The 27,847-nt window shown below is 44.2% G+C and overlaps 1 protein-coding gene across 3 annotated transcripts in view; it reads right to left on the reverse strand.

Annotated features, from left to right (window-relative positions):
- Positions 1-13,557: 13,557 nt before the first annotated feature.
- The window catches only part of LOC140735634 (UNC93-like protein MFSD11), a 73,714-nt gene continuing 59,424 nt past the window's right edge, over positions 13,558-27,847 (reverse strand). For all 3 annotated transcript variants that reach the window (XM_073060911.1, XM_073060913.1, XM_073060914.1), the window contains 4 exons: positions 25,214-25,339; positions 21,309-21,483; positions 20,020-20,155; positions 13,558-14,781 (listed from right to left, as the gene is read on the reverse strand). In XM_073060911.1, coding sequence (XP_072917012.1) covers positions 14,629-14,781; positions 20,020-20,155; positions 21,309-21,483; positions 25,214-25,339 — 590 coding nt within the window. In that variant the 3' untranslated portion in view covers positions 13,558-14,628. The remainder of the gene's footprint in view (positions 14,782-20,019; positions 20,156-21,308; positions 21,484-25,213; positions 25,340-27,847) is intronic.

Here is a 27,847-nt window from a genome sequence, read left to right on the forward strand (position 1 = left end):
AGAACAAAGGAGGTGTCCTCCTTTTTCAAACAAAGGGGCTTCCCTTCCTCCATCATCAACACTGCCCTCAATCGTATCTCTTCCATTTCACGCACATCTGCCCTCACCCCACCCTCCTGCTACCCTTCCAGGGATGGGAGTCCTCTTGTCCTCACCTACCAACCTCAACGTCCAGCACATAATTCTCTGTAATTCCCATCTCCAAGGGGATCCCACCACCAAACACATCTTCCCCTTCTCCCCTCCGCCCCATTTCCCACTTTCGCAGGGATCACTCCCTACGTGACTCCCTTGTCCATTTGTCCCTCCCCACTGATCTCCCTCTTGGCACCTATCCTTGCAAACAGAACAAGTGCTACACCTGCCCCTACACCTCCTCCTTCACTACCAGGCAGGGCCCTAAACAGTCCTTCCAGCTGAGGCGACACTTCACCTGTGAGTCTGTTGGGCTCATTTACTGTTTGGTGCTCCCGGTGTGGCCTCCTGTACATCAGCGAGACCTGACATGGATTGGGAGAGCGCTTCACCAAGTATCTACGCCTCATCTGCCAGAACAAGCGGGACCTCCCAGTAATTCCACTTCCCATTACGATATGACAATCCATGGTCTCCTCCACCGTTGTGATGAAGCCACGCTCAGATTTATATTCGGTCTGGATGGCCTCCAACCTGTTTGCATGAACATCAATTTCTCAAACTTCTGGTAATGCCTCCCCCCCTTCACCATTTCCCATCCTGTCTTCCCCCTTTCGCCTTGTCTCCTCGCCCGTCCATCGACTCCCCCTGGTGCTCCTCCCTCCTTTTATTTCTTCCATGGCCTTCTGTCTCTTCCACCAATCAACTTCCCAGCTCTTTACTTCATCCCTCCCCCTCAGGTTTCACCTCTCACCTTGTGTTTCCCTCTCTCTCTTTCACCCCCCCCTTTTTAAATCTCTTTTCTCTCCTGTCCTGCCAAAGGTTTTCGGCCAGAAATGTCGACAATGCTCTTTTCCGTAGATGCTGCCTGGCCTGCTGAGTTCCTCCAGAACTTTGTGTGTGTCGCATGTAAATATAGTTGCATAAGGGGAGGTGAAAGCCAAAATTAAAAAGTGTTCAGTCACTGCAGCAACAAATTTGGGATAAGATAAAGAAAGGGCAGCATTTATATAAAATTCAGAGGATGGTGGGAACCCAACTGGTGTAAGAGGAGGAAACAAGTAATACCTACATGTTTACATTACTGGACGTACTAGTTTGAATACTTCCTTGTTCAGAATTAATATTCATGATCTAGGCTTTTGTAGGGAGTGCACTTATCAAGAAACAGTGCAGCATGCTCTATATTAGAATGCAGTTCCAATGAGGTGTTTCATATAGAACGGTTGTTACATCACTGTAAACATAATGTACAGTATATCAGTGCATATTTGACTTTCTGAAAAGCATTAGACGTTTTAATATTATTTGTTTTTTTCTAGGGGGAATTTTCCACCCCCTCCGGTCTTCTCCTATCATTTCGCATTTCCCCCTCCCCCCACTACTTTCAAATCTCTTACTAACTTTCCTTTCAGTTAGTCCTGACGAAGGGTTTCGGCCCGAAACGTCGACAGTGCTTCTCCTTATAGATGCTGCCTGGCCTGCTGTGTTCCACCAGCATTTTGTGTGAGATGTTTTAATATTATTTGTTTTTTCTAGGGGGATATTTAATGGGTTTATTTCCTGTTTGTTCCTCACTCCAGCTCAGTAGGTGTCGGTAATGCCCTTGTGTTGGTCTGCCAAACGCCATTAAGCTTTACACGAAGAAGAGAGAGCCAAATACTATGAGAGAGAAAAATTAAGAAAGGTGAAGAATTTGAAGTAAACCAAGAGTGAGGAAGAGATTGTGAATGAGATAAATGGTGAGAGAGATGGAGAAATGTGGGAGAGACAAGTGATCAGATTTCCTGAAATGCGGTCTGGGCATAGAACCATAGGCATTCCTTATTGTGGGAGAGCGGTGGTCCAGTGTGTTGCAATCCCTGGTGCTGCAGTTATATTCTGGTGATGATTAGGCAGAGATTTTTTTCAAACAAGCCTGACTGAAGTCCCTGACTATGACTTGAAATGTGTAAGAGTGGTCTGTTTTTCATTTGGTAATGGCAGCATTCGAAATCTCGAGTGCTTAATTTATGCCAGCTTTTGGCAGTATGTAAACTGTGGCCAGAGCTCTCTAGGTAAGTAGAATGGTCAGCTCTTAATTGTTAGATTTTCCAGGTTGGGGGAACAAGAATATGGCAAAACCACTCTGTTCAAGCACCAGAAGGAGTTTATCATGAAACACAGGCCTCCACCTTTTGCCTTCTCCAAATCAGCAGTTCGATCCATTCTGTGTATTAAGAAATCTTTGGGTAGACGGAGCTCATCAGCCTGGGAAGGCAGTCCATCTAAGAGAGGGAAAACTCTGATTTCAATCCTCCGCTGCCCTGCGGCCATACCCACTCACGGGAGAGGCTTCGGGAGTAAACCCTGAGGACAAATCCGGAGCTGGAGTCCCTAAGGCAGTCCGACGTTGTCTTCCACCTCACTCTGGCAACTCCTGCAACAACACAGGTGCCAAGCCGTATCAGCCCTGGACCTCCCCTTGGACAACATCGGTGTTGTGGAGAGGGGAGACTCACTGCATGGGCAACTACCAGTCTTCCATACAACCTTACCCAGGCCTGCACCCTGGAGAGGCTGAAGCAAGACTTTCCAGGTGCAGATCCATGGTCTCGCGAGACTAACGGATGCCATCCTTATTGATGCATCCGATGTGTTTGGAGTGAACCACGTCTCTGTGAAACATAGAACACAGCAATTCCTCATTTCCTCCAATACAGCAATACTGCCCTTAAGGTCCTTAATCTTCTTCTTCTCCAGCAACTGTACATTTGCTAACAAGATGCTGTATAGAGGGAGACTCCTTCATCTGTGTTTCAGCCTGGCTCGGAGTCCTCTCCTCCTCCGTCTCTTTCAGCCATGGCAACATATCTTCAACCACCTTAAAGGTGCTGTACCTGCATGCCTGAGAGTTATGTCCACTGGGTCCTTCAGAAGATCATGAAATCACTAGTTCACTAAGGCAGTTTAAAAGCACATTGCTTAAAGGGAAATTACGAATCTCAGGGTTGTATATGGTGACACATATGGACAGATGATAAATTTACTTTGAACATCCTTGAATCCTCAGTTCAACTCATATTTCCTCCCATGACGGAACTTGGAATAAAGAGGTGGTTTTGGGAGATTGAAGTCAAGCAAGTGACTTCTGGCCCAGGACAGATCACTGGGGATGTTGGTCGAGGAGGAATTACTTGGGAAATTTCTTTATACTTTTAATGGGTGTGGAAGACATTTTAGAGACATTTTAAAGATGGTATCTTTCCAGTTCCTTAAGGTGCCTGTTGCAGGTAATTCAGGTCTGAGGAGTATATAGGAAGGCAGGGATTACTACTATCTGGTAGACTATGAGTTTTCAACCACATCTGAAGTCCTGATCTTGAAACACTTCTCCTCAATTGACCATGGCTGTGTTGTTACACCATATATGTCAAACTCAAGGCCCACGGGCCAAATCCGGCCCGCGGTGGAATTATCTTTGGCCCACGAGATAATATCTAATTACTATTAAAGCTGGCCCCATTAATCAAAGCGCCTATGGTGTATGATATGGCTAATGCTGAGTTTATTCAAGTACCAGGTTTTCAGGGTTTTTAGTGTTTATTCGGCAGTCTTCTTCATAAGAAACGGAATTTGTAAAGTGAAACACTTTGTAGTTATAGCAGAGACTGAGACACATGAGAGCAGGCTGAAAAAACGGAGGCAACGAAAGCTGCGTTTGCACGCGTCCGACTGATCCAGCCCGCATGAAGCTGCATTTTGCTCAATCCGGCCCGTGACCTAAAATGAGTTTGACACCCCTGTGTTACACTGAAAACTGATAAATTTCTGTCTTCATTGAGGAATAGTTTCTGTGATATGGTAAGTAGTCCATAATTTCTATTTCCTCACTCTGAACTATTATTGTCATCGGAGCATGCACAGTAGCTGGGGAAAGTTGATAAAAGACTTTTGATTTGCAGATATTGATTGTTACCACAACTGTTGGGTGCTTGTGGAAAGTTTACTATATTTAGGCTACTCTTTCTTCTTGAGCAGTCCCTTGAAGTCAAGGATGACTTGCTTCCATTTCCATTCTATGGGTTTTAATGCAGCTGGTGAATCCATCGTGGGCTCACAGACAATGCCAGTGCTGTTGCTTAGCCAGGCAGTGTGGGTGGGTGTTTTGTGAGGCTCCATATCCCAAACAAACAGTCACAAGGTATTTAACAATACCATATGAAATAGGGACAGAATTAGGTCATTTGGCCTATCAAATCTGCTGCATTCACTCACAACTGATTTATTTTCCCTCTCAACCCCATTCTCCTGCCTTCTCCCTGTAACATTTGACCACCTTGCTAATCAAGAACTTATTCTCCACTTTAACTATGCTCAATGTCTTGACCTCCACAGCCGTTTCTGGCAAGGAATTCCACAGACTCACTGGGGCAGAGAGGTGTTAAACTCGAGTTGCAGGAGGTGGGAACCAGAGTGCCAGAATGGAGACAAGTTGTTAAGACATTAGATGAAGTCAGGAATCAAAAGTATTGTAGGAAAGGCAGATGAGTTCAGGACATGGAGTAACACATAGAATTATGATATTGTAGCCATTAGTGAGACCTGGTTGCAGGAGGGGCAGGACTGGCAGCTCAGCATTCTGGGCTTCCATTGTTTTAGGCACAACAGAGCAGGAGGGATTAAAGGAGGAGGGGTGACATTGCTAGTCAGGGAAAATGTCGTGGCAGTGCGCAGTCAGGACAGACTGGAGAACTGTCTAGTGAAGCTTTATGGGTGGAAATGAGAAGTAACAAAAGGTATGGCCACATTAATGGGGCTAGATTACAGACCAACCAATAGTTTGTGGGATTTCGAGGAACAAATTTATAGAGAGATCACAGACTGTTGCAAGAAACAAGGTTATTATAGTAGGTGGTTTTAACTTTCCACAGATTAACTGGGACTCCCATACTGTAAAAGAACTACGGTAGATAGAGTTTGTTCAATGTGTTTGGGAAAGTTTTCTTAATCATTATATAAAAGTCCCAACAAGAGGGTGTGTGATACTTGATCTGCTATTAGGGAATGAGACAGGGCAGGAGACAGAAGTTTGTGTAGGGAACTTTTTGCATCAAGTAATCACAATCACAAAGTAAATATGGAAAAAGAAAGTAAAACACAAAATGCTGGCAGAACTCAGCAGGCCAGACAACATCTATGGGAGGAGGTAGTGACAACATTTCGGGCTGAAACCCTTCATCAGGAGTGAAGTAACATGGGATGGTCGAGGGGGGGATAAGAAGTAGGGGGAGGGATGAAGTAGAGAGCTGGGAAGTGATAGGCTGGAGGGAAATGGGCTAGGGGGAAGGTGGAGAATTTAGGGAAATAAAAGAGAAAGAAAGGTAGGGCTGGGGGGGAGATTATAGTGAGGGGGGAAAAGAGAGAGAAAGAGAACCAGACTAAAATTATAGATAGGGATGGGGTAAGGGGGGGCAGGGGTATCAACGGAGTTGAATGTTCATGCCGGCAGGTAGGAGGCTACCTAGGCTGGAGATAAGGTATTGCTCCATCAACCTGCGTGTGGCCTCATCTTGACGGTAGAGGAGGACATGGACAGACATGTCGGAGTGGGAGTGGTCTGTGGAATTGAAGTGTGTGGCCACAGGGAGATCCCGCCACTGCTGGAGGACTGAGTGCCGGTGTTCGGCGAAACGGTCTCCCAGTCTGTGGCGGGTCTCCCCAATGTATAAGTGGCCACATTGGGAGCACCTGATACAGTATATCACCCCAGCTGACTCGCAGGTGAAGTGGTGCCTCACCTGAGGATAGTGGTGAGGGAAGAAGTGTGGGGGCAGGTGTAACATTTCTTCCATTTGCAGGGATAAGTGCCTGGAGGGAGGTCGGTGGGGAGGGATGAATAGACAAGGGAGTCGCGTAGGGAGCGATCCCTGTGGAAAGCCGAGAGTGGGGGGGGGGGGGGGGGGGGGGAGAGGTTGTGGGATCCCGTAGGAGGTGGCGGAAGTTACGGAGGATTATACGTTGGATCTGTAGGCTGGTAGGGTGATAGGTGAGGACCAGGGGGACTCTATCCCTGGTGGGCTGGCGGGGGGATGGGGAGAGGGCAGAGGTGTGTGAAATACGGGAGACGTGATGGAGGGCAGAGTTGATAGTGGATGAAGGGAAGCCTCTTTCTTTAAAAAAGGAAGACATCTCCTTTGTCCTAGAATGAAAGGCCTCATCCTGAGAGCAGATGCGGAGGAATTGAGAGAAAGGGATAGCATTTATGCAGGAGACAGGGTGGGAGGAGGAATAGTCTAGGTAGCTGTGGGAGTCTGTAGGTTTGTAGTAGAAAAAGGAAGGTCCAGTCCAAGGTTTGAGATTCTAAATTGGAGAAGGGCCAAGTTTGATAGTATCAGAAAGGATCTGGGCTACTGTGGCTTGGGACTGGCTGCTTTCTGGCAAAGTGGAAGGCCTTCAAAAGTGAAATTTTGAGTGTATAAAGCCTATCAGAATAAAAGGCAAGGATAACGGGTTTAGGGAACCTTAGTTTTCAAGAGAAATTAAGGCCCTGGTTAAGAAAAAAAGGAGGTACATTGCAGGTATAGGTAGGTCAGAAAAAATGAGGTGCTTATGGAGTATAAGAAATGCAAGTTCGGATATGACCCAAGTGCGGAGTGAGAGACACTGACTTTAATGCAAACAGTATCAAAAGGGAAATTAAAACAATAAACATTATGCCAAACAAGGCCATTAACTAAAACCCCCAAATGGGAAACGAAGCCTACACTGCGGCTGAAAAGAACTGAACATTAAACGAATACCGCTGGTCTTCAGAGTCAGTTGACTCGACAGTCCAATTTCTCAGGGAAGGTTGAAAGCAAACAGGCAGCAAAGCGTTGCTGTGCTCTGTCCAAGTCTCGACAAGCACTACGACGACAAGTATGGAGTTAAATACTATCACAAAGAAATAATAATTAGCTGACGTGCAAATTCACAAGCGCAATTGCCGTATCTATTGCGCTGTCGAATCCGTGGTTGTGACAGCAAGAGAATGCTTAAGAAAGAAAGCAGAAGGGCTAAAAGAAGGGGTTGCTCTAGCAGACAAGGTGAAGGAGAATCCCATGAGATACTACAGATATCTTAAGGATTGATGGGACAGAATTGGTCCCCTGGATGGAAGATCAGAATGGTAATCCATGTGTGGAGCCAAAAGAGATGGGGGAGACTTTAAGTGCTTTTTGCATCTGTATTTACTGAGGAAACAAACACAGAGTCTATAGAAGTGAAGCAAAGTAGCTTCAACTTCCTGGGCTCTATATAGATTACGGAGGAGGAGGTGTTTGCTGTCTTGAGGCAGTTTGGGGTGGATAAATCCCCAGGGCCTGACAAAATGTTCCCTTGGACCCAGAGCGAGGCAAGTGCAGAAAATGCAGGGGCTCTAGTGATGGGTAAGATACAGGAGGATTTGAGGATGGCTAATATTGTTCCACTCTTTAAGAAAGCCTCTAAACATTACAAGTCAGTGAGCTTGTCATCAGTAATGGGAAGCTATTGGAAGGTATTCTGAGGAACTGGATATATGATTATTTGGATAGGTAGGGACAAATGAGGGATAGTCTGCATGGATTTGTGTATGATAGGTCATGTCTAACCAATCTATTAGAGTTCTTCGAGGAGGTTACCAGGAAAGTTGATGAAGGCAGGGCAGTGGATGTTATCTTCAGCAAGGCCTTTGATAAGGTCTCGCATGGGAAGTTGGTCAGGAAAGTTCAGTCGCCTGGCATTCAAGATGAGGTAGTAAATCGGATTAGACATTGGCTTTGTGGGAGAAGTCAGAGAGTGGTAGCAGATGGCTGTCTCTCTGATTGAAGGCCTGTGACTAGTGGTGTGCCACAGGGATCAATGCTGTCCAGTCCACTGTTGTTTGTCCTCTTCTATATCAATGATCTGGATGATAATATGGTTAACTGGATCAGCAGATGACACCAAGATTGGGGGTGTAGTGGACAGCGAGGAGGACTATTAGAGTTTTCAGCAGGATCTGGACCAGCTGGAAAATGGGCTGAAGATGGAATTTAATGCAGACAAGTGTGAGATGTTGCACTTCAGTAGGACCAACCAGTGTAGACATACACAGTGAACGGTAGGGCAGTGAGGAGTGTGGTAGAACAAACGGGATCTGAAAATACAGGTCCATAATTCATTGAAAAGTGGTGTCAATGGTAGATGGGTAAAGAAAACCTCTGGCACGGTGGCCTTCATAAATCAAGGTTTTAAGTACAGGAGTTGGGATCATATGGTTGAAGTTGTATGAGATGTTAGTGAGGCTTGATTTGGAGTACTGTGTATAGTTTTGGTCACCTGCCTACAGGAAAAATGTAAGTAAAATCGAAAGAGTACAGAGAAAATTTACAAGGACGTTTCCAGGATTGGAGGACCTGATTTGTAAGGAAAGATTGAATAAGTTTGGACTTTACTCCTTGGAATGTAGATGATTGGGGGGAGATTTGATGGGGGTGTACAAAATTATCAAAGGTATAGATAGGGTAAATGCAGGCAAGCTTTTTCCACAGAAGTTGTGTGGGACTACAACTAGAGGTCTTGGGTTTAGGGTGAAAGGTGAAATGTTTAAGGGAAGCATGAGGGAAAACTTCTTCACTCAGAGGGTCATGAGAGTGTGGAACAAGCTGTCAGTGCAAGTGGGGCATGTGAGGTCGATAGGTACTTGGATGGGAGGGTTATGCAGAACTCTGGTCTGGGTGTAGGTTGATGGGACTAGGCAGCTTAAATGGTTTGGCACAGATTAGAAGGGCCAAAAGATGTGCTTCTGTGCTGCACTTTTCTATGACTCTGACATTCTCCACCCTTTGGCTAAAGAAATTCCTCCTGTGTTCTAAAGGGACATCCTGCTGTTCTGAGGCTGTGTCTTCTGGTCCTAGACTCCCCCACTAATGGAAATATCCACTCGCTCACTTTGAATCATGGGTCAGGGGTTCCTAGGAGTCAGCAGGGATAAGGCACTTTTTCAAAAAGGTCTGCTAAGCTCTTGCTGCGGCAGGATGCGGAATGCAATGTCTGTTTGGAGAGTCTTGTATCACGCAACGCAAATTGCTTGGCTTCCTGAAAGGAACAGAATGATCACCATTGGGGCCTCGGTGCTAGGGATCTCCAACCAAATAAAAAAACTTTTAATGTAATCAGTGAGAGACTGCGAATCCCTGAGATGCAGAGGGTCAGGATAATCCAGTGCATGATTCACCGAAAGACTCATTGGCAAGTACAAGAAGTAACAAAATGCTATTGCTTACCTCTGGGGAAATGAATCCAAAAGTAGGAAAGTTATGCTTCAACAATATCGGAGATTAGATGTGACGTATGAATGAATACAGGGCATTAGGTGTGATTACACCTGTGTGTAATACCTGTCTCCTTATTTAGGGAAGGATGTTAATGTGATGGAAGCTGTTAAGAAAAGGCTACTGAACTAATACTTTGAATGGACAGGTAGACGTGAGGTAAGGTTGGAAAAACTGAGTCTGTATCCTCAAATGCCATCTATAAATTTGCTGACGATACAACTATTGGTGGCTGAATTTCAGATGGTGACGAGAGGGCGTACAGGAATGAGGTATATCATCTAGTTGGGTGGTGTTGCAGCAACAATCTTGCACTCAATGTTAGTAAGATCAAAGATCTGATTGTGGACTTCAGAAAGGGCAAGATGAGGGAATACACACCAGTCTTTATAGAGGGCTCAGAAGTGGAAAGAGTGAGCGATTTCCTGGGTGTCAGTACTATCTCTGAGGATCTATCCTGGGCCTAACCCAGTGGTTCCCAACGTGGGGCGTACGCCCCACAGGGGGGTAATTTGATTTTTAAGGGGGGAAATTCGAGAATGAGTTATTAACAGTGCATTTTTTCTAGTAAGTCTGTGTGAGTATGAGTGTGTGTGCAAGTTAATACATATGTGTATATACAGTATGCATACATAAAAATACTTGTGTGTATGTACATGTGTAATTGCATATGTACTGTATATATAGTGTATCACCATCATTACAACCATCAAATGGCTTTCATAATTAAATTAATGAATTGACTGATGTAGGAAGGAATGAATGAACAAGTTCAAACGCGTAAGAAACTCGTACGAGGTCGCGCCAATGCTGCTTTTTGCAGTAGCTTTCGGTTCTTGGTGGTGTGAAGGTGTGTACATTGCGTCATCTCTTTTAAACGGTGTATCTGTCTTTGTATGCTGTAGAAACGAATTGGCATTGTTTTATTTATTTATTATTATTATTATTTTAATATCACTTAATGTTTTTTTTACAATTTCTTAGTAATTTCTTCCTCAGAACTTTAACAGTCCTTTGGTTCTTTTATTTTTCTCTTTCATGAATGCCATGTTCTTTGGAAGCTTGTTTAAACCAAGTTAATGGTCTTTTAGGCTTCCTCCAGGTGAATAGGAGTTCACTTTTTGAATAATAAGATTTATATATCACCACAGGGGGCATCAGGATTTTAGAGGTGATTAGGTGGGGCATGGCCAAAAAAAGGTTGGGAACCACTGACCTAACCTATAGATGCAGAGAAACATAGAAAACCTACAGCACAATACAGGCCCTTCAGCCCACAATGCTGTGCCAAACATGTACTTACTTTGGAAATTACCTCGCGTTACCCATAGCCCTCTATTTTTCTAAGCTCCATGTACCTATCCAGGAGTCTCTTAAAAAACCCTATCATATCCACCTCCACCACTGTCACCAGCAGCCCATTCCACGCACTCACCGCTCTCTGCCTTACAAACAAACAACAAACAAATGTTTGACATCTCCTCTGTACCTGATTCCAAGCACCTTAAAACTATGCCCCCTTGTGTTAGCCATTTCAGCCCTGGGGAAAAGCCTCTGACTATCCACACAATTAATGTCTCTCATCATCTTATACACCTCTATCAGGTCACCTCTCATCCTCCGCACAACAGTGGCTATATTGCATTAGGAGTTTGAGGAGATTTGTTATGTCATCAAAGACACTCACAAATGTACAGATATACTGTGGAGAGCATTTTAACTGGCTGTATCACTGTCTGATATCAAGGGGGGGCTACTACACAGGATCTAAATAAGCTACAGAGATTTGTAAACTTAGTCAGCTTCATCATGGGCACTAGCCTCCATAGTATCCAGGACATCTTCAAGAAGTGATGCCTCAAAAAGGCAGTGTCCATCATTCATGACCCCTATCACCCAGGGCATTCTGTGTTCTCACTGTTACCATCAGGGAGGGGGTACAGGAGCCTGAAGACACACACTCAACAATTCAGGAACAGCTTCTTCCCCTCTGCAATTCAATTTCTGAATGGACATTGAACCCATGAACACCACCTCACTACTTCTTAAAAAATATTTATGTTTGTGCTACTTATTTAATATAACTATTATAAACATACAGATATTTACTGTAACTCAGTTTCTCTATTATTATGTATAACATTGTACAGCCACTGCAAAGAAATCAAATTTCATGACATATGCCGGTGATATTAAACCTAACTCTGAATGAGAATCAGCCTGATTCAGACATCTAAATTGTGAGGATTCATGTGGAGAGAATGTTCCTTTTTGTAGGAGAATCATGAACTAGGGGCCATTGTCTAAAACAAATGGGGTTACCACATAAAAATAGAGGACTGTGTGTCTTTGAAAATCTGCACCTCAAAGCCAGAATTAGATCTTTGGAATACTGTATGTTAAAATGCAGAAGTAAATACAAACAGTAAGGGGGTGAAAGGTTACTATGGGTTAACAAATGCAGAGCTGAAGTTACGAACAGGTCATTTATGATACTCATTGTTATTGTTGTTCGACCTTCGGAGTCGAAGATGACCACGACTTCTGTCAGGTGGAGGGTTTGTGACTGTGGGTCCGGAGGTGACTGGTGAGGCCAATCCGGGCCCTGAAAGCTCGCCCACATGTGGGACACATGAGGGTAGGTGCTGCAGTGGAAGTGGAGGTAGCTCGAGCCTTGCGCACGGCGCGTTTCCTCTGAGCCTCTGTGGTGCGTCTGATTTCTGCTGCACACGCTCCTTTAGTGGTCCTGCTCCACCAGGTTGGGCGGTCCAGAGCAAGCGATTCCCAGCTACTGGGATTGATGTTGAGGTCTTTGAGGGACACTTTGAGGCAGTCTTTGAAACGTTTCTTCTGCCCTCCAACTGAGCGCTTGCCCTGGCTCAGTTCTCCATACAGCAGCTGTTTTGGTAGTCGACTGTCAGACATCCTGACGACATGGCCAGCCCATCTGGCTTGGGCTTTCTGTAGGAGGGAGTAGACGCTGTGGATGCTATCCCGCTCCAGGACCTCCGTGTCTGGGACTTTGTCCTGCCATCGTACGTGGAGAAGTCTGCGGAGGCAGCTCAAGTGGAAGTGGTTGAGCTGTTTAGCGTGTCTGCTGTAGACAGTCCAGGTCTCGCTGGCATAGAGGAGGGTGGTGAGAACCACTGCTCGGTAGACCCTCAGCTTGGTGGTAAGACTGAGTCCTCTCCGCTCCCATACATTCTCTCGGAGTCTCCCAAAGGCGGCACTGGCTTTGGCAATTCTGTTGCTGATCTCTGCATCTATGTTCACCGCTCGTGATAGATTACTGCCCAGATAAGTAAAGCTGTCGACTGCCAGTAGAACATAGATGCAGAGAGATCAGCAACAGAATGACATTCATAAATAATAGTGAGTGGCCTACTCTTGCTCCTAATATATGCGATGGCCCGGGACAGGACACTGATTTTGATTTGCCAGACTTGACGGTGAATTTGGTGAAATATGCAGAAACATTGATGGCAGCTCTGTGAATAGTCTCTATCTCGGATGCAGTCAGATGAGCGGGTTCACTCCTGCCTGAGAGGCTAGGTGTTTTGTTTTACAGGTTTGATCTTCAAACAGACTTTTCCTCAAGTAGCCAAAGACTGCCAGCATTGCAAATTGCATTGCTGATGTTTAATTTCATAGGCAAGTGGTACCTGTGATCGTGGGAATTTCTCCATAGTTTGCAGGATGTCACCGTGAACTTTATTCTTGGGTGACCATGTAGTATAATGATGAAAAGCTCCTCTGTAAAATGAGGCAACAATAGCGCCATGATTACAATAGCTGATGTGATAGAGGACAAATGGTGGAGGATATATTTCAGAGATTGTCAGGTTGAGGGAGATTACAGAGAGAGGGAGAGATTTGAATTATGTAAAAGTAAGAATTTTTAAGTTGTGGGGTTGCCTAGTAGACCCTGGAGGTCATTCCAGGAACAAATGCAATATTATTTTATAACTTGCGAATTTAGTTAACTGAATTTGTTATTTAAGTCACATAATAACCAATAGTCAGCTGAATCCACAGGAAAGATGACCATCAATACACAGCTGTGCTTGACAGTAAAACATGGTCATTTGGAGCTTTTACAACAGTGTATATTTATTTGCTGTCTTGAAAAGAGTAGCAATCCAGGTTATAATTTATCTCAATACAATCGTTCCAACGCATAACATGGTGATCTTCCTTGTTGTACCCTCTATAAACAAAGTTTTAAAGAAGGCTGCTAATAATCTGCTTTTTGCTCCTTTGCAGAGACAGGGTTGCAGATTGTAACTACTCTCTGCTTAAAGCGAAAATTTAAAACAAAGCTGCAGATAATGGAAATAAAGCATAGAAACATAGAAATCTACAGCACATTACAGGCCCTTCGGCCCACAATGTTGTGCTGACCATGTAACCTACTCTAGAAGCTGCCTGGAATTTCCCTACCACATAGCCTCTATTTTTCAAAGCTCCATGTACCTATCGAAGAGGCTGTTAAAAGACATTGACATCTGAAATAAGAAGAGTGCTGTAACACTTAACAGATCAGTTAGCATCTGTAGAAACAGAAATAGAGTTTTGATGAAGGGTTTTCAACTTGCAATGTTAGCCTGTCAGCTATGTATGTGCTGGAGTAATCCAAAATCAAGCAACCCGAACCTCACCCTCACTTTCCCTTTGCTCTACTTTGTGCCCCTTAATATTCTCTGAGACTTAAAACTAACTTGTTTTCTCTCTTCCCCAGTTCCAACGAAGGGTCTCCAACCTGAAACATTAACTCTGCTTCTCTTCCCACAGATACTGCCTGACCTGCTGAGTGTTGTCAGCATTTTCTGTTATTGCACACCATTTAGCAAACACCTTATATCTGTGTCCTTCAGTTTTCCTGACCCTTCCAGCAATAGGGAAGATAAAAAAACAGTTCAGATGCTTTGAACTACTGCTTATTTCTGTCTTCGTCATTATAAACAGAGACACCAGACCACTTGATCAATTGAGTGTCTGCAAAATGTTGGTTGGAAATGCTCTTTCTGCCAGCAGTGGGCATCAGTGATCCCACTACAGCCAGAGAGCTGATACATCCTGACAATCTGCTTCAGAGAATTTTCCCCATTTTATTCCCTGGAAGTCCCTGCTTTCTTGCCATTCCTTTCACTTGCACTTAATGGCTGCATTGTTAAGGTCAGAAATCTAGCAGGTCCGGTGCATTGGCTTCAATTTTCTCTGTGATAAAAAAGGAGATTGTGCCAAAGAAGCAGAAGATGGTGAGGATGAGCAGTTGTAGTGACAACGCCAGGTAGTTGCTGTACCCAAAAGCCACTGCGGCAGAAACAGACTGAAAGTCAAAGAAACAGAGTCACATCACTGAGGACAGTGGTTACATTTAGGCCAAGCACACCCCGGAGCTAACGACACACCCCGGAGCCAACGCCACACCCCGGAGCCAACGCCACACCCTGGAGCTAACGCCACACCCCGGAGCCAACGCCACACCCCGGAGCCAACGACACACCCCGGAGCCAACGCCACACCCCGGAGCCAACGCCACACCCCGGAGCCAACGCCACACCCCGGAGCCAACGCCACACCCCGGAGCTAACGCCACAACCCGGAGCTAACGCCACACCCCGGAGCTAACGACACATCCACTAACCTGTATTTATTCATTGAGGCACAATGCAGAATAGGCCCTCCCAGCCCTTCGTGCCATGCTGCCCAGCAATTCCCCGATTTAATCCTCACCCAATCACAGGACAATTTACAATGCCCAATTAACCTACCAACCTTTGGACTCTGGGAGGAAATCCACATGCTCACGGGGAGAACGTACAAACTCCTTAAAGGCAGTGGTGGGAATTGAACCCAGGTCGCTGGTACTGTAAAGTGTTGTGCTAACCACGGCACTACTGTGCTGCCCTAAGTGTAGGATATCCAGATATAACACAGCCATATAAAGCATCAACATTTAAAGCATCATCATCCAAACAGAAAATCCTCCGACGAGGCATAAACCTTACAAATGCATTTCACCTCTAAAATCATAAACCCACTCTGGCATGAAGCTAAAAATGGTTTATTTCTGATATGTCACTGCAATAATCTAAATAATAACAGATCATCTCCAGGTACAGCAGGAAGCTATCAACCTAGGAAGCAGTTACTGGACATGTATTGTAGTCCAGTGTGGTAGGGATCTTAACTTGTACTGCGTTTGATGGGAACATAGAGTACAATTTTATAATACACTGGTGAGATTGCACTTGGAGTACGTAGTACTGGTCACCGTGCTTTAGGAAGGATGCGAATCAGCCAGAGAGGACACAGCTAGATTGACACAGATGTTGGCAGGACTAGAGGACTTAAATTCTAAGCAGAAACTACAGTAGATACGCTGGAGATAAATTTTCCCTGAAGCATAGGAGGCTGAGAGATGATCTCAAGAGGTTTATAAAATCGTGAGGGACAGAGATGAGGTGGATGGTCACAGCCTTTTCCCAGGGTAGGAGAGGTGAAAGCTAGAGGGGATAGGTTTAAGAAAGAGGGGAAAGATTTAAAGGGGGTCTGAGGGGTAAGTTTTTACACATAGGGTGGTGGGTGTATGGTTGTCAGAGGAACTGGGAGGGAGGTACAGCTACAAAATTTAAAATACATTTGAACAGGTTCATGGGAGGAAATATCTGGAGGGATATTGGGACTCACTGAGGCAGGCACCTTGGTTGGCATGGACAAGTTTGGGTAAAGGCCCTTGTTTCTCTGCTCTGTAGTTCTGTGACACTATGGTACCAATAGTGGCACAGTGTGGTATATGTGATAGCTCAGTGATAAGTGTTCGAGCACTGTGAGCTGTACCTTCGTTCACAGTGCTCTGATCAACTGAGAATTGATAGAGATCATACTGAGATATGCTGTCCTCCATAGTTCAGTGTGATTCCTGGCTTAGATCAGAGCGTCCTGTCTTGTTGCTCAGCGTGGCCCCTTTTTAAGCTCTGAAATGTCTCCTCACTGTGGGGAGTCTCCCAGCTCAGCTCAGTGTGACATTTATTAAAACTCAGAGTCCTGCATACTTCAGCTGAGTGATTTAAAAAAATCACTCAGTGTACAATGTAATAGTTCACTTTGATATGAACATAGAAATCTACGGCACATTAGGGGCCCTTTCGGCCCACAATGTTGTGCCGACCATGTAACCTAATCTAGAAACTGCCTAAAATTTCCCTAGTGCATAACCCTATATTTTTCTAAGTTCTATGTACCTATCTAAGAGGCTCTTAAAAGACCCTATTGTATCCACTTCCACCACTGCTGCCAGCAGCCCATTCCACGCATCCACCACGCTCCGTGTGAAAAACTTACCCCTGACATCCCCTCAGTACCTGCTTCCAAGCACCTTAAAATTATGCCCCCTTCTGTTAGCCATTTCAGTCCTGGGAAAAAGCCTCTCATCATCTTATACACCTCTATCAGGTCATCCCTCATCCTCCGTCACTCCAAGGAGAAAAGGCCAAGTACACTCAACCTATTCTCATAAGGTACACCCTCTAATCCAGGCAACATTCTTGTAAATCTCCTCTGCACTCTCTCTATAGTATCCACATCCTTCCTGTAGTGAGGTGACCAGAACTGAGCACAGTATTCCAAGTGGGGTCTGACCAAGCTCTTATATAGCTGTAACATTACCTCACGGATCTTGAACTTGATCTCATGGTTGATGAATGCCAACACACCATACGCTTTCTAAACAACGCTGTCAACCTGCGTAGCAGCTTTGAGTGTCCTATTGACATGGACCCCAAGATCTTTCAGATCCTCCACAATGCTTAGAGTTTTACCATTTATATTATATTCTGTCTTCAAACTGCACCTACCAAAATGAACCACTTTAGACTTATCTGTGTTGAAGTCCATCTGCCACTTCTCAGCACAGTTCTGCATCCTATCAATGTCCCGCTGTAACCTCTGACAACCCTCCAGACTATCCACAACATCTCCAACCTTTGTATCACCAGCAAACCACCCTTCTACTTCTTCATCCATTTATAAAAATCACAAAAAGGAAGGGTCCCAGAACAGATCCCTGCGGAATACCACTAGGCACCGACCTTCATGCAGAATATGACCCATTTACAACCACCTTTGCCTTCTGTGGGCAAGCCAATTCTGGATCCACAAAGCAAGGTTTCCTTGGATCCCATGCCTCCTTACTTTCTGAAGGAGCCTTGCATGGGGAACCTTATCAAATGCCTTACTGAAATCCATATACACTACATCTACTGCTCTACCTTCATCAATGTGTTTTGTTACTTCCTCAAAGAATTCAATCACGCTCGCAAGGCACGACCTGCCCTTGACAAAGCCATGCTGACTATTCCTAATCAGATTATGTCTCTCCAAGTGCTCATAAATCCTGCCTCTGAGGATCTTCTCCAACAACTTGCCCACCACTGAAGTCAGGCTCACTGGTCTACCATTTCCTGGGTTATCTCTACTCCCTTTCTTGAAAAGGGGAACAACATTTGCCACCCTCCAATCCCCCAGTACTTCTCCCACCCGTATTGGTGATGCAAAGGTCATCACAAGAGGCTCAGCAATCTCCTCCCTCGCTTCCCACAGTAGCCTGGGGTACATCTCATCTGGTCCTGGTGCCTTATCTAACTTATTGCGCTTCAAAAGCTCCAGCACATCCTCTTTCTTAATGTCTATTTGCTCAAGCATTTCAGTCCACTGTAAGTCATCCCTACAATTGACAAGGTCTTTTCCCCTGGTGAACACTGAAGCAAAGTATTCATTAAGTAAATCTGCTATCTCCTCTGACTTCATGCACACATTTCCACTATCACTCCTGATCGGTCCTATTCTCACACAGCTCATCTTCTTGCTCTTCACATTCTTGTAGAATGCCTTGGGGTTTTCCTTAATCCTGCTCACCAAGGCCTTCTCATGACCCCCTCTGGCTCTTGTAATTCCATTCTTAAGCTCCTTCCTAGCAACCTCGTAATTTTCTGGAGCTCTAACGGTGCCTAGTTTCTTGAAACTTCCGTAAGCTTTTCTTTTCTTCTTAACTAGATTTTCTGCATACTTTGTATACCATGGTTCTTTAGCTCTACCATCCTTTCCCTGCTTCAATGGAACATACATTTGCAGAGCTCCATGCAAGACTTCCGCAGTGCATTTCCCCAAGAACATCTGCTCCCAAGTTCCAGCCTAATAGCATCATACTTCCCCCTACCGCAATTAAACGTTTTCCCAAATTGTCTGTTCCTATCCCTCTCCAATGCTATGGTGAAGGAGATAGAGTTGAGATCACTATCTCCAGAATGCTCTCCCACTGAGAGACCTGGAGGTTTGTTTCCCAATACCAGATCAAGTACAGCCTCTCCTCTTGTAGGCTTATCTACATATTGTGTCAGGAAACCTTCCTGAACACACCTAACAAACTCTACCCCATCTAAACCCCTTGCGATAAGGAAATGCTAATCAATATTAGGAAAGTTAAAACCTCCCATCACAACAATGCTATTATTATTGCACTGTTCCAGAATCTGCCTCCCTACCTGCTCCTCGATATCCTTGTTACTATTGGGGGGGTCTACAAAAAACACCCAGTACAATTATTGCCCCTTTCCTGTTTCTGACTTCCACACACACTGACTCAGTAGACAATCCCTCCATGACTTCCTCCTTTTCTGCAGCTGTGACACACTGCCCTAATCAGCAATGCCACCCCTCCACCTCTTTTGCCTCCTTCTCTGTTCTTTTTGAAACATCTAAAGCCTGGCACACTCAGCAGCCATTCCTGCTCCCGAGACATCCAAGTCTCTGTAATGGCCACAACGTCACAGTTCCACGTATTGATCCACGCTCTAAGTTCATCCGCCTTGTTTATGATACTCCTTGCATTAAAATAAACACATCTCAAACCATCAGGCTGAGTGCATCTTTGCTCTAACATCTGCCTATCCTTCCTCACAAACTCCCTACAAGCTGTCTCTACTTGTGCTCCAACTGCCCCATCCTCTGCCTCTTCATGTCGGTTCCCAACCCCTGCAAATCTAGTTTAAACCCTCCCCAATAGCATTAGCAAACCTCCTTGCAGATATGCATCTCAGCTTGGTGTGATAGGAATCATAACACAGCATGAATGTGAATCACGCATCGGCAAGTCATGGGTCAGGCCTGCCCCTCACAGTCTGTACCCAGATAACAGGAATCACCTGCCACTTGTTCCTGGTACATCACCTGCAGCCTATTTAAACCCTGCTCGCATCCACAGTCCTTGTTCACCCAATGAACCGGCCAGCCTCTACCAGTTGCTCCTCACCTTGTTGCCCGTGGTGTTTAATACCTTTTTTCTCTTGTTTTGTGGTCCCTCGTGGCTTATTATTTTGCTGGTTTTTTTCAAGTTATCACTCACCGCTAAATCATCGCTGCTGCTCTATTTTTGGGTCAACCCTCCTCTACATTTCCTGTGACTGTGTATGCCAGATGCTGTAGCAATATTGTTGTTAGCATCATGCGCCAATGAGAATGAAGTCAGTAACTGTATACTCACAGATTATATCTCCACTCACTCTACCTGTATAAATTTGAAGATGCCAAAAGCAGGCCCACTCTCCTCAGAGTACAGGATACCAATGATGCTGTAGAGCTGGGTGTTAAAGCAGCTGTCACCCAGGCCTAGCAGGAAGCTGATCACCAATGCCACAGCAGGACTGTGAAAAAATAACATTTGCCTCAGGTGAATGATAATCAGACCTGAAGTATTAACTCAACTTCCCTCCTCACAGGCCAGCTGACCTGCAGAGTATTTCTAGAATTATTTTATAACACAAGAGGTGCTGGAGGAACTCAACGGATTAAGCAGCACTTATGGAGGGAAAAAGAGATTCAACAATTTACCTCCATAGATGCTGCTTGACATGTTAAATTCCTCCAGCACCTTTCGAATTGCTCCAGATTCCAGCATCTGCTGTCTTGTGCCTCTCTTTTTATAAATACAGGCCCGTTTATTGATATGTCCAGCTTTTTCTCTGTGATAGTCACGCTAAGCTCTATACTTGACCCACTGCACTGGTCTGATAATGTGACTTCTACCCTCGGTCACTTCACAATGGACCATCCTCTCAGCTACAAGCCAGGTAAGCACCCAGGCTCTGGAATAATTGCAGATTTTCTTTAATGAAGGATGTGGGTGAACAAGGTAGCATTTTTTTTTCAAACAGAGGGATTTGTGATCAACTTGTAGTGGGCATTTCGCTCAGTAAGGGAATCTGTCCCCATTCCCTCCAGTTGCAGCTCTCACCAGCCTGACCAGCTCACAACTGCCTCTCCTAATCCTGCCACCATTTCACACTCTGTTACAGATTGCCACACCTATTCATTAGAAAGATGCCATTTTGAGTTTAATCCAGGTCCCAGAGCAATTCCATTCCCCAAGTAATTTTCCCTGTAGACTATTCTAACCCCATTCTCACCAACTGCCTTCAGATTCTACCATCAGAGGCAATTTACAGTGGCCAATTGTCCTACAAACGAACACACTTTTGTGATGTGGGGGAAAACCTATACACGGGGAGAACGTGCGAACTCCACACAGACAGCACTGAACCCGGGTCACTGGATCTGTAAGGAGCAGCTCTGCTGTTGCTGCCATTGTTCTGCCCACAGCACTGTCCCATCAAACCTCTGCTCCTCTCCACTGAACGTTGAGACAAACCTTGGTCTACGTCACATCAGGCAGTGTGGATCTTGAGGCATTACTGCGCAATTGAATGGTTAAAAATTGGGCACAGTGTACAGAGTTGGGAAGAGGTGCTGGGAAAGGGTGGCCCTAGCCATGACCGCAGGTTCACAACGGTGACTCACCTGGGAAACAGGTACGGCTTGCCGTGACTGCTGTCGGCACTGGTGATCGGAGCATCATCTGGTATCATGAGGAAAATTAGGTAGAATCCCAGGAGATGCGCGATGACTCCCAGTAAGATGGCAGAGGTGCGTCGGAAATGGTTATTGAAGCACAGCAACCCAAAAATCCCACCCCCTGCAAATGAGAGAAGCTCAGGATTCAGATTCCCGGGCTGTGCCCCCCCCCCCCCCCCAGTCACCCACTGGCCGGAGCTCCAAATGTAACAATATAAATGTGCCAGTGCATCAGGTTTCCCATTCACCAGCTCCAAAACAACACTTCAAAAACCAACAGGACATCAACTCCCACAGCACCATCTTCCTTTCTAGCTGGAGATGGCGTGGCAAGGAGGGCGACTGCTGGAACTTAGTTGTGAGCACCTGGACACCCGCTGACTCGCTCAAACCTGCCAAATAAAGACCCTCCACGAGCCCCCATAAACCGATAGAGTCATGGACGTGGAATCAATCAAGCCATCCAGATCACTGTGGCCACACTGAGCATAGATCGCTCAGCTGCTCTCATCCTATTTTTCCTTTTGCATTATTCTCCTGCCACCTGGCAACACGGAGGCAATTTACAGTGATCACTTAACTTAGAAACTGGCAAGGAATCAACTGCCTGAAGGTCTGAGAGTTAGAGCAGTGGTTCACTGTTCTCCGGCCAGTAAACCCCGACCCCTGCTGTGGAAGTAGGAGGCTTACAAGAGACTATGCAGCACTTTAACACTGTTATATAGGAACAAAAGGAGCCCTTTCAGGGCAGCAAGGGAGCGATTCAGTACTCATCGATCAGTAGCAATTTGTATATTTCTATGGGGAGGAGGTTCAAGGCTGTACTAATCTCTGTTTTCTAAGAGTAGCAGGTTCTAATTAATTCCCTTTTTGGCCCCAACACACCTTCCTCTGAGAGATACATCCCACACACCACCTTCTAAAAGACACCTCAAACACACCTTCCTCTCACAGGCACCTTACATCCATGACAGTATTTGTTACAGCTGTAACTCAGTTGGTCGGAGCATAAATCAGGAAATAGTTGGGGCTTGTAATAAGGGAACAGCTATAATTATGGGGGATTTTAACTTTCATATTGACTGGACTAATCAAGTCGGACACGGCAGCCTTGAAGAAGAGTTTATTGAGTGTATTCGGGATGGGTTCCTTGAACAATACGTTACTGAGCCGACAAGGGGGCAAGCAATCTTAGATCTGGTCCTGTGTAATGAGACAGGACTAATAAAAAATTCCTAGTAAAGGATCCCCTTGGAATGAGTGACCATAACATGGTCGAATTCCATATTCAATTAGAGGATGAGAGGGTTGGATCTCAAACAAGCGTACTGAGCTTAAATAAAGGAGACTATGATAGTATGAGAGCGGAATTGCTTAAGATGGATTGGGAAAATAGATTAAAGGGTAGATCGGTACTTGATCAGTGGTGTATATTTAAGGAGTTATTTTACAACTATCAAGAAAAATATATTCCACTGAAGAAAAAAGGGTGTAAAAGAAAAAATAGTTATCCGTGGCTAAGTAAAGAAATAAAGCAAAGTATACGACTAAAAAGAAAGTTATATAAGGTAGCTAAATCTAGTGGGAAGATTGGAGATCGAGAAGCTTTTAAAGATCAGCAGCAAATAACAAAAAGATTGATTAAGAAGGGGAAGATAGATTATGAAAGTAAATTGGTGAAAAACATAAAAGCAGATAGTAAGAGTTTTTATAGTTACATAAAAAGAAAAAGGGTGACTAAAGTAAATGTTGGTCCCCTAGAAGATGAGACCGGGAAATTAATGGTAGGGGACATGGAGATGGCGGAAACGCTGAACAAATATTTTGTATCAGTTTTTACAGTAGAGGACACTCAAAATATCCCAACACTGGATAAACAGGGGGCTCTAGGGGGAGAGAAGCTAACTACGATTCAAATCACCAAGGAAATGGTACTTGATAAATTAATGGGACTGAAGGTGGATAAATCCCCTGGACCAGATGGCTTGCATCCTAGGGTCTTAAGGGAAGTAGCGGTCGGGATTGTGGATGCATTAGTGATAATTTTTCAAAACTCGCTGGACTCGGCAATGGTCCCGGCAGATTGGAAAAATGCTAATGTAACTCCTTCATTTAAAAAGGGCAATAGACAGAAGGCTGGGAATTATAGGCCAGTTAGCCTAACATCTGTGGTTGGCAAAATGTTGGAATCGATAATTAAGGAAACAGTAACAGGGCATTTGGATAAACATAGCTTAATAGGACAAAGTCAGCATGGCTTTACAAAAGGGAAGTCATGTTTGACAAATTTGTTGGAGTTCTTTGAGGACATAACATATAGGGTAGATAAAGGGGAACCAGTGGATGTGGTGTATTTGGTCTTCCAAAAGGCATTTGACAAGGTGCCACACCAAAGATTATTACTTAAAGTAAAAAATCATGGGATTGGGGATAATATTCTGGCATGGGTAGAGGATTGGCTTTCTAACAGAAAACAGAGAGTTGGGATAAATGGTTTATTCTCAGACTGGCAGTTGGTGACTAGTGGTGTTCCGCAGGGATCGGTGTTGGGACCCCAACTCTTTACAATCTATATTAATGATTTGGAGAAAGGGACTAAGTGCAACGTATCGAAGTTTGCTGATGACACAAAGATGGGAGGGAGTGTAATGAGTGCGGAGGACATTGAAACCCTGCAGGGGGACATAGATAGGCTGAGTGATTGGGCAGACATTTGGCAGATGAAATATAATACTGACAAGTGTGAGGTCTTGCACTTTGGCAGGAAAAATAATAGAGCAAGTTATTATCTAAATGGAGAGAAACTGGAAAGTGCTTCTGTGCAAAGGGATCTGGGGGTCCTGGTGCAGGAAACACAAAAAGTTAGTATGCAAGTGCAGCAGGTGGTCAAGAAGGCCAATGGAATGCTGGCTTTTATTGCTAGGGGGATGGAGTATAAGAACAGGGAGGTCTTACTGCAGTTGTACCGGGTATTGGTGAGACCACACCTGGAGTACTGCGTGCAGTTCTGGTGTCCATATTTAAGAAAGGACATACTGGCTCTAGAGGCAGTGCAGAGAAGGTTCACTAGGTTAATTCCGGGGATGGGGGGGGTTGATGTATGATGAGAGGTTGAGTAGATTGGGACTCTACTCATTGGAGTTCCGAAGAATGAGAGGCGATCTTATTGAAACATATAAGATTGTGAAGGGGCTTGATCGGGTGGATGCAGGGAGAATGTTCCCAATGATGGGTGAAACTAGGACTAGGGGACATAATCTTAAAATAAGGGGATGCCGTTCCAGGACTGAGATGCGGAGAAATTTCTTCACTCAGAGGGTAGTGGGGCTGTGGAATTTACTGCCCCAGAGAACTGTGGAAGCTACTACACTCAATAAATTCAAAACGGAGATAGACATTTTCCTGGATTAAAATGGCATTAGGGGATACGGTGAGCGAGCAGGTAAGTGGACATGAGGCTAGGTTTAGATCAGCCATGTGATATCCTGGACCAGTTTTCGATAGCCTGGATGGGTCGGAGAGGAATTTTCCAGATTTTTTCTCCTCAATTGGCAACTCGTTTTTTTTTCCCCGGGTGATCACATGGGTTTGGGCGGGATGAATAATAAAATAAAATGGGCGGCATGGTGCCCTATTGGTTGGCACTGTTGCCTTGTGGGATTCGGTGAAAATTAGAGTTAAGATTGGATCAGCCATGATCTTGTTGAATGGCGGAGCAGGCTTGAGGGGCCGATTGGCCTACTTCTGCTCCTATCTCTTATGTTCTTATGTTATGGAATATGCCCCGGGAAGATTCTGGTCAGCAGCTGTTGCCAAAGTTTATTGAATCTTATAGATATTTTCACACTTACCAAGAATCTCTCCAATGCCAATAAATACCCCTGAAAGTCCAATGAGGCCCTTAGCTTGAGTCCCAAACTCTCTGGTAGCTCCAATACATGTCCCGTACACTCCACTGTAGAAAGTCAACATCAGTCCTGGAACAACAACAAGCCCCAAAACAAGAGTTATGCACCAACTGTCCAAACAAAGGGTTTCTAAGGCTGGTCCTCCCCAACTTTGAGTTTTTCTGTTCCTGAGGAATGTTTATAAGCAGAGCAATTTGTAAGTTACTTAAGTAAAATTATAAGCCAATGCATATTAAGCAGGGCGTGTAACTCAAACATTCAGAATTCTCTGTAAGATGCAATGACGTTGGCTCAGAGTTTGCACCCAGTAAGGATGTCTGCAGCCTTGTAATAGCCAACAACTCCATCCCACCAGTCACCCAAACACTCATTCGTATGTACGTATGTCGGGTATTCTGGGGAGGGCCTGTAGACACAAAGTAACATTCCTTCTACAACATTTCATCACACATTTCGAGTATGGCGCTAAGGTCCCTCACTAAGACTTTAAGGAAATTGGTAAGAACATTGCAGGTCCCTTTTCTCTCAGTTCAGGAAAAATTTATTTTGCAAAATTATATTACACAGTGATTTTGAGAAAAATATAGAGGGAAAATGACACCAGACGTCAAACATCTATCATCAAGAAATTTCTAGCATACTTAAGAAAGATTAGAAGGACTGAAGATCCTTTAAATTTACAGTTGATCAGAGAGGGCTGGCTTGGAATTGTGAAGGGAGGTTGTGCCTCAGGCACTGCCTAAATTGCATGATAAAGTTGGGGGGGGAAAGTTAGACTGCATTGTGGGCATTATAGATTAATTTGTAGAAGGAAGTTATTTATTTTATTAACTGTTTCTGGATGAGAGAAAAATTTGGTTATACTACTTTAGCATTTATATACCATACATTGAAAAAATGTCATAAATCACATCTGACGTATTTAACCACAGCAGCTATCAACTTCTTCCAATACATAGTTCATTGCTCCAATACAGGGATATTATTGGCTTTGTTTTAATGTTTTTGTTCTTTAATCTTGCTTGAGCTCTCAGGTCTTCTTCTACCGGTCTCTTAAATTTAAATAATCCTCCTCAAAAGATAATTGGCAGGTCTGCTATTTTGAATTGCACCCCTAAATTGTGGAATTCAATATAAGGGCTGCAGACTCAGTTGACACTTACAGACACCAGCTCAAAAGCTATTCATTTATCCCTGCTTTTAACTGACATTTTGTCTTGTATTTTCATGCTTACACTTTATCCCGCTGTAAAGCTCTTTGAACTACACTGTCTGCACAAAAAGAGCTCTAGAAATAAGTTATTATTTTAATTTTTTCTCAGGTCAAGCTGGTAAAACCTGAGATACAGGCAATGCCAAGGACACTCATTTCTCAATTGCTAGGAACTGTTCTAGTGGTATTTAGTATTGTGGCTTTCTGGAGGTCTTCATAACTATTGTTGTGTGGGCCTAATTGTTTAATGCTATTGGGATGATTTTGGGATGATACCAGTTGTAGATATTACTATCAGGGCAACGTATACCTTGTTCATTTCCTGTAGTCTTTCGACTTCCTCTTTTAATTCAGCATATTTCTGGTGATTTTCCCTTATTGATTTCTAAATGTTATGTGTGTTTGGAATTGCTTGTTTATTTGGAAATATTATAACTGGATGGTTATTATAGATCGTGCTATCTTCAATAATGAATCAGTCATAAAATATTTCAAAGGACCCTGACTCTAAAACTGGATCAGGCTTGTACCTATTGTAAAATATGGTGTCCTTTATGAGTTTGTGTTTTAAAGCAAGATTTTGGTGAATGATGTTTGCCACATGATTGTGCCTTGAAACTAATCAGATTGAGTTAAACTGCTGCAGGATCCTGTCATGTGTTGGATTGTTTCTGATTTCTATTGGCATTTCGTGCATCATCTTGAATTTGTTGCTCTTTTATTATACATTTTTGATTTTTTTTTGTGTGTTGAGTACATGGTCCTGTATTGCCACAAGAAACCCCTCTGTTTCTTGGAAGAGGTCTCAGTTCTGAGTCAAGCGTTCGACACTTCCTTGTCGACCTGTAGTCTGCTCAGATTGCAGGATAAGCTCCATGGAGGGTCATGCTCTTCTACTGGTTAACTTTTTGCTTAATAATAATATTTATTTGTTTGTTTGTTTGTTATTTCTCAGCTCAGGCTGGTAACACCTGAGGGATGGGCATAGCCAAGCACACTCACTTCTCAATTGATAGAAACTTTTGGACTATTCTGGCGGTTTAGTACTGTGGCTTTCTGAACATTTGCATAGATATTGCTGTGTAACCCTAATTGTTTAATGTTATTGTGCAGTGCCTTTCAGATGATAACCGTTGTAGATATTACAGTTGGGACAATGTAATGTTTATTGGATGGGAAGATGAGTACAAAGTGACAAAGGTTACACTGAGTATAGAAAGAACTGGTTTGACTGCCTTCAGTACTAGGATTTGTTCTGCTAATATACTGTATTTGACTTGCACTGCCTTTGTGAGAGTGCAGAATACATTTACATGAATGAAACTGTCACACACTCCCTCTCAGCTTCAAGCTATGAATGCAGT

This window comes from Hemitrygon akajei, chromosome 11 (genome assembly GCF_048418815.1).
Source record: "Hemitrygon akajei chromosome 11, sHemAka1.3, whole genome shotgun sequence".
Lineage (NCBI taxonomy): Eukaryota > Metazoa > Chordata > Chondrichthyes > Myliobatiformes > Dasyatidae > Hemitrygon > Hemitrygon akajei.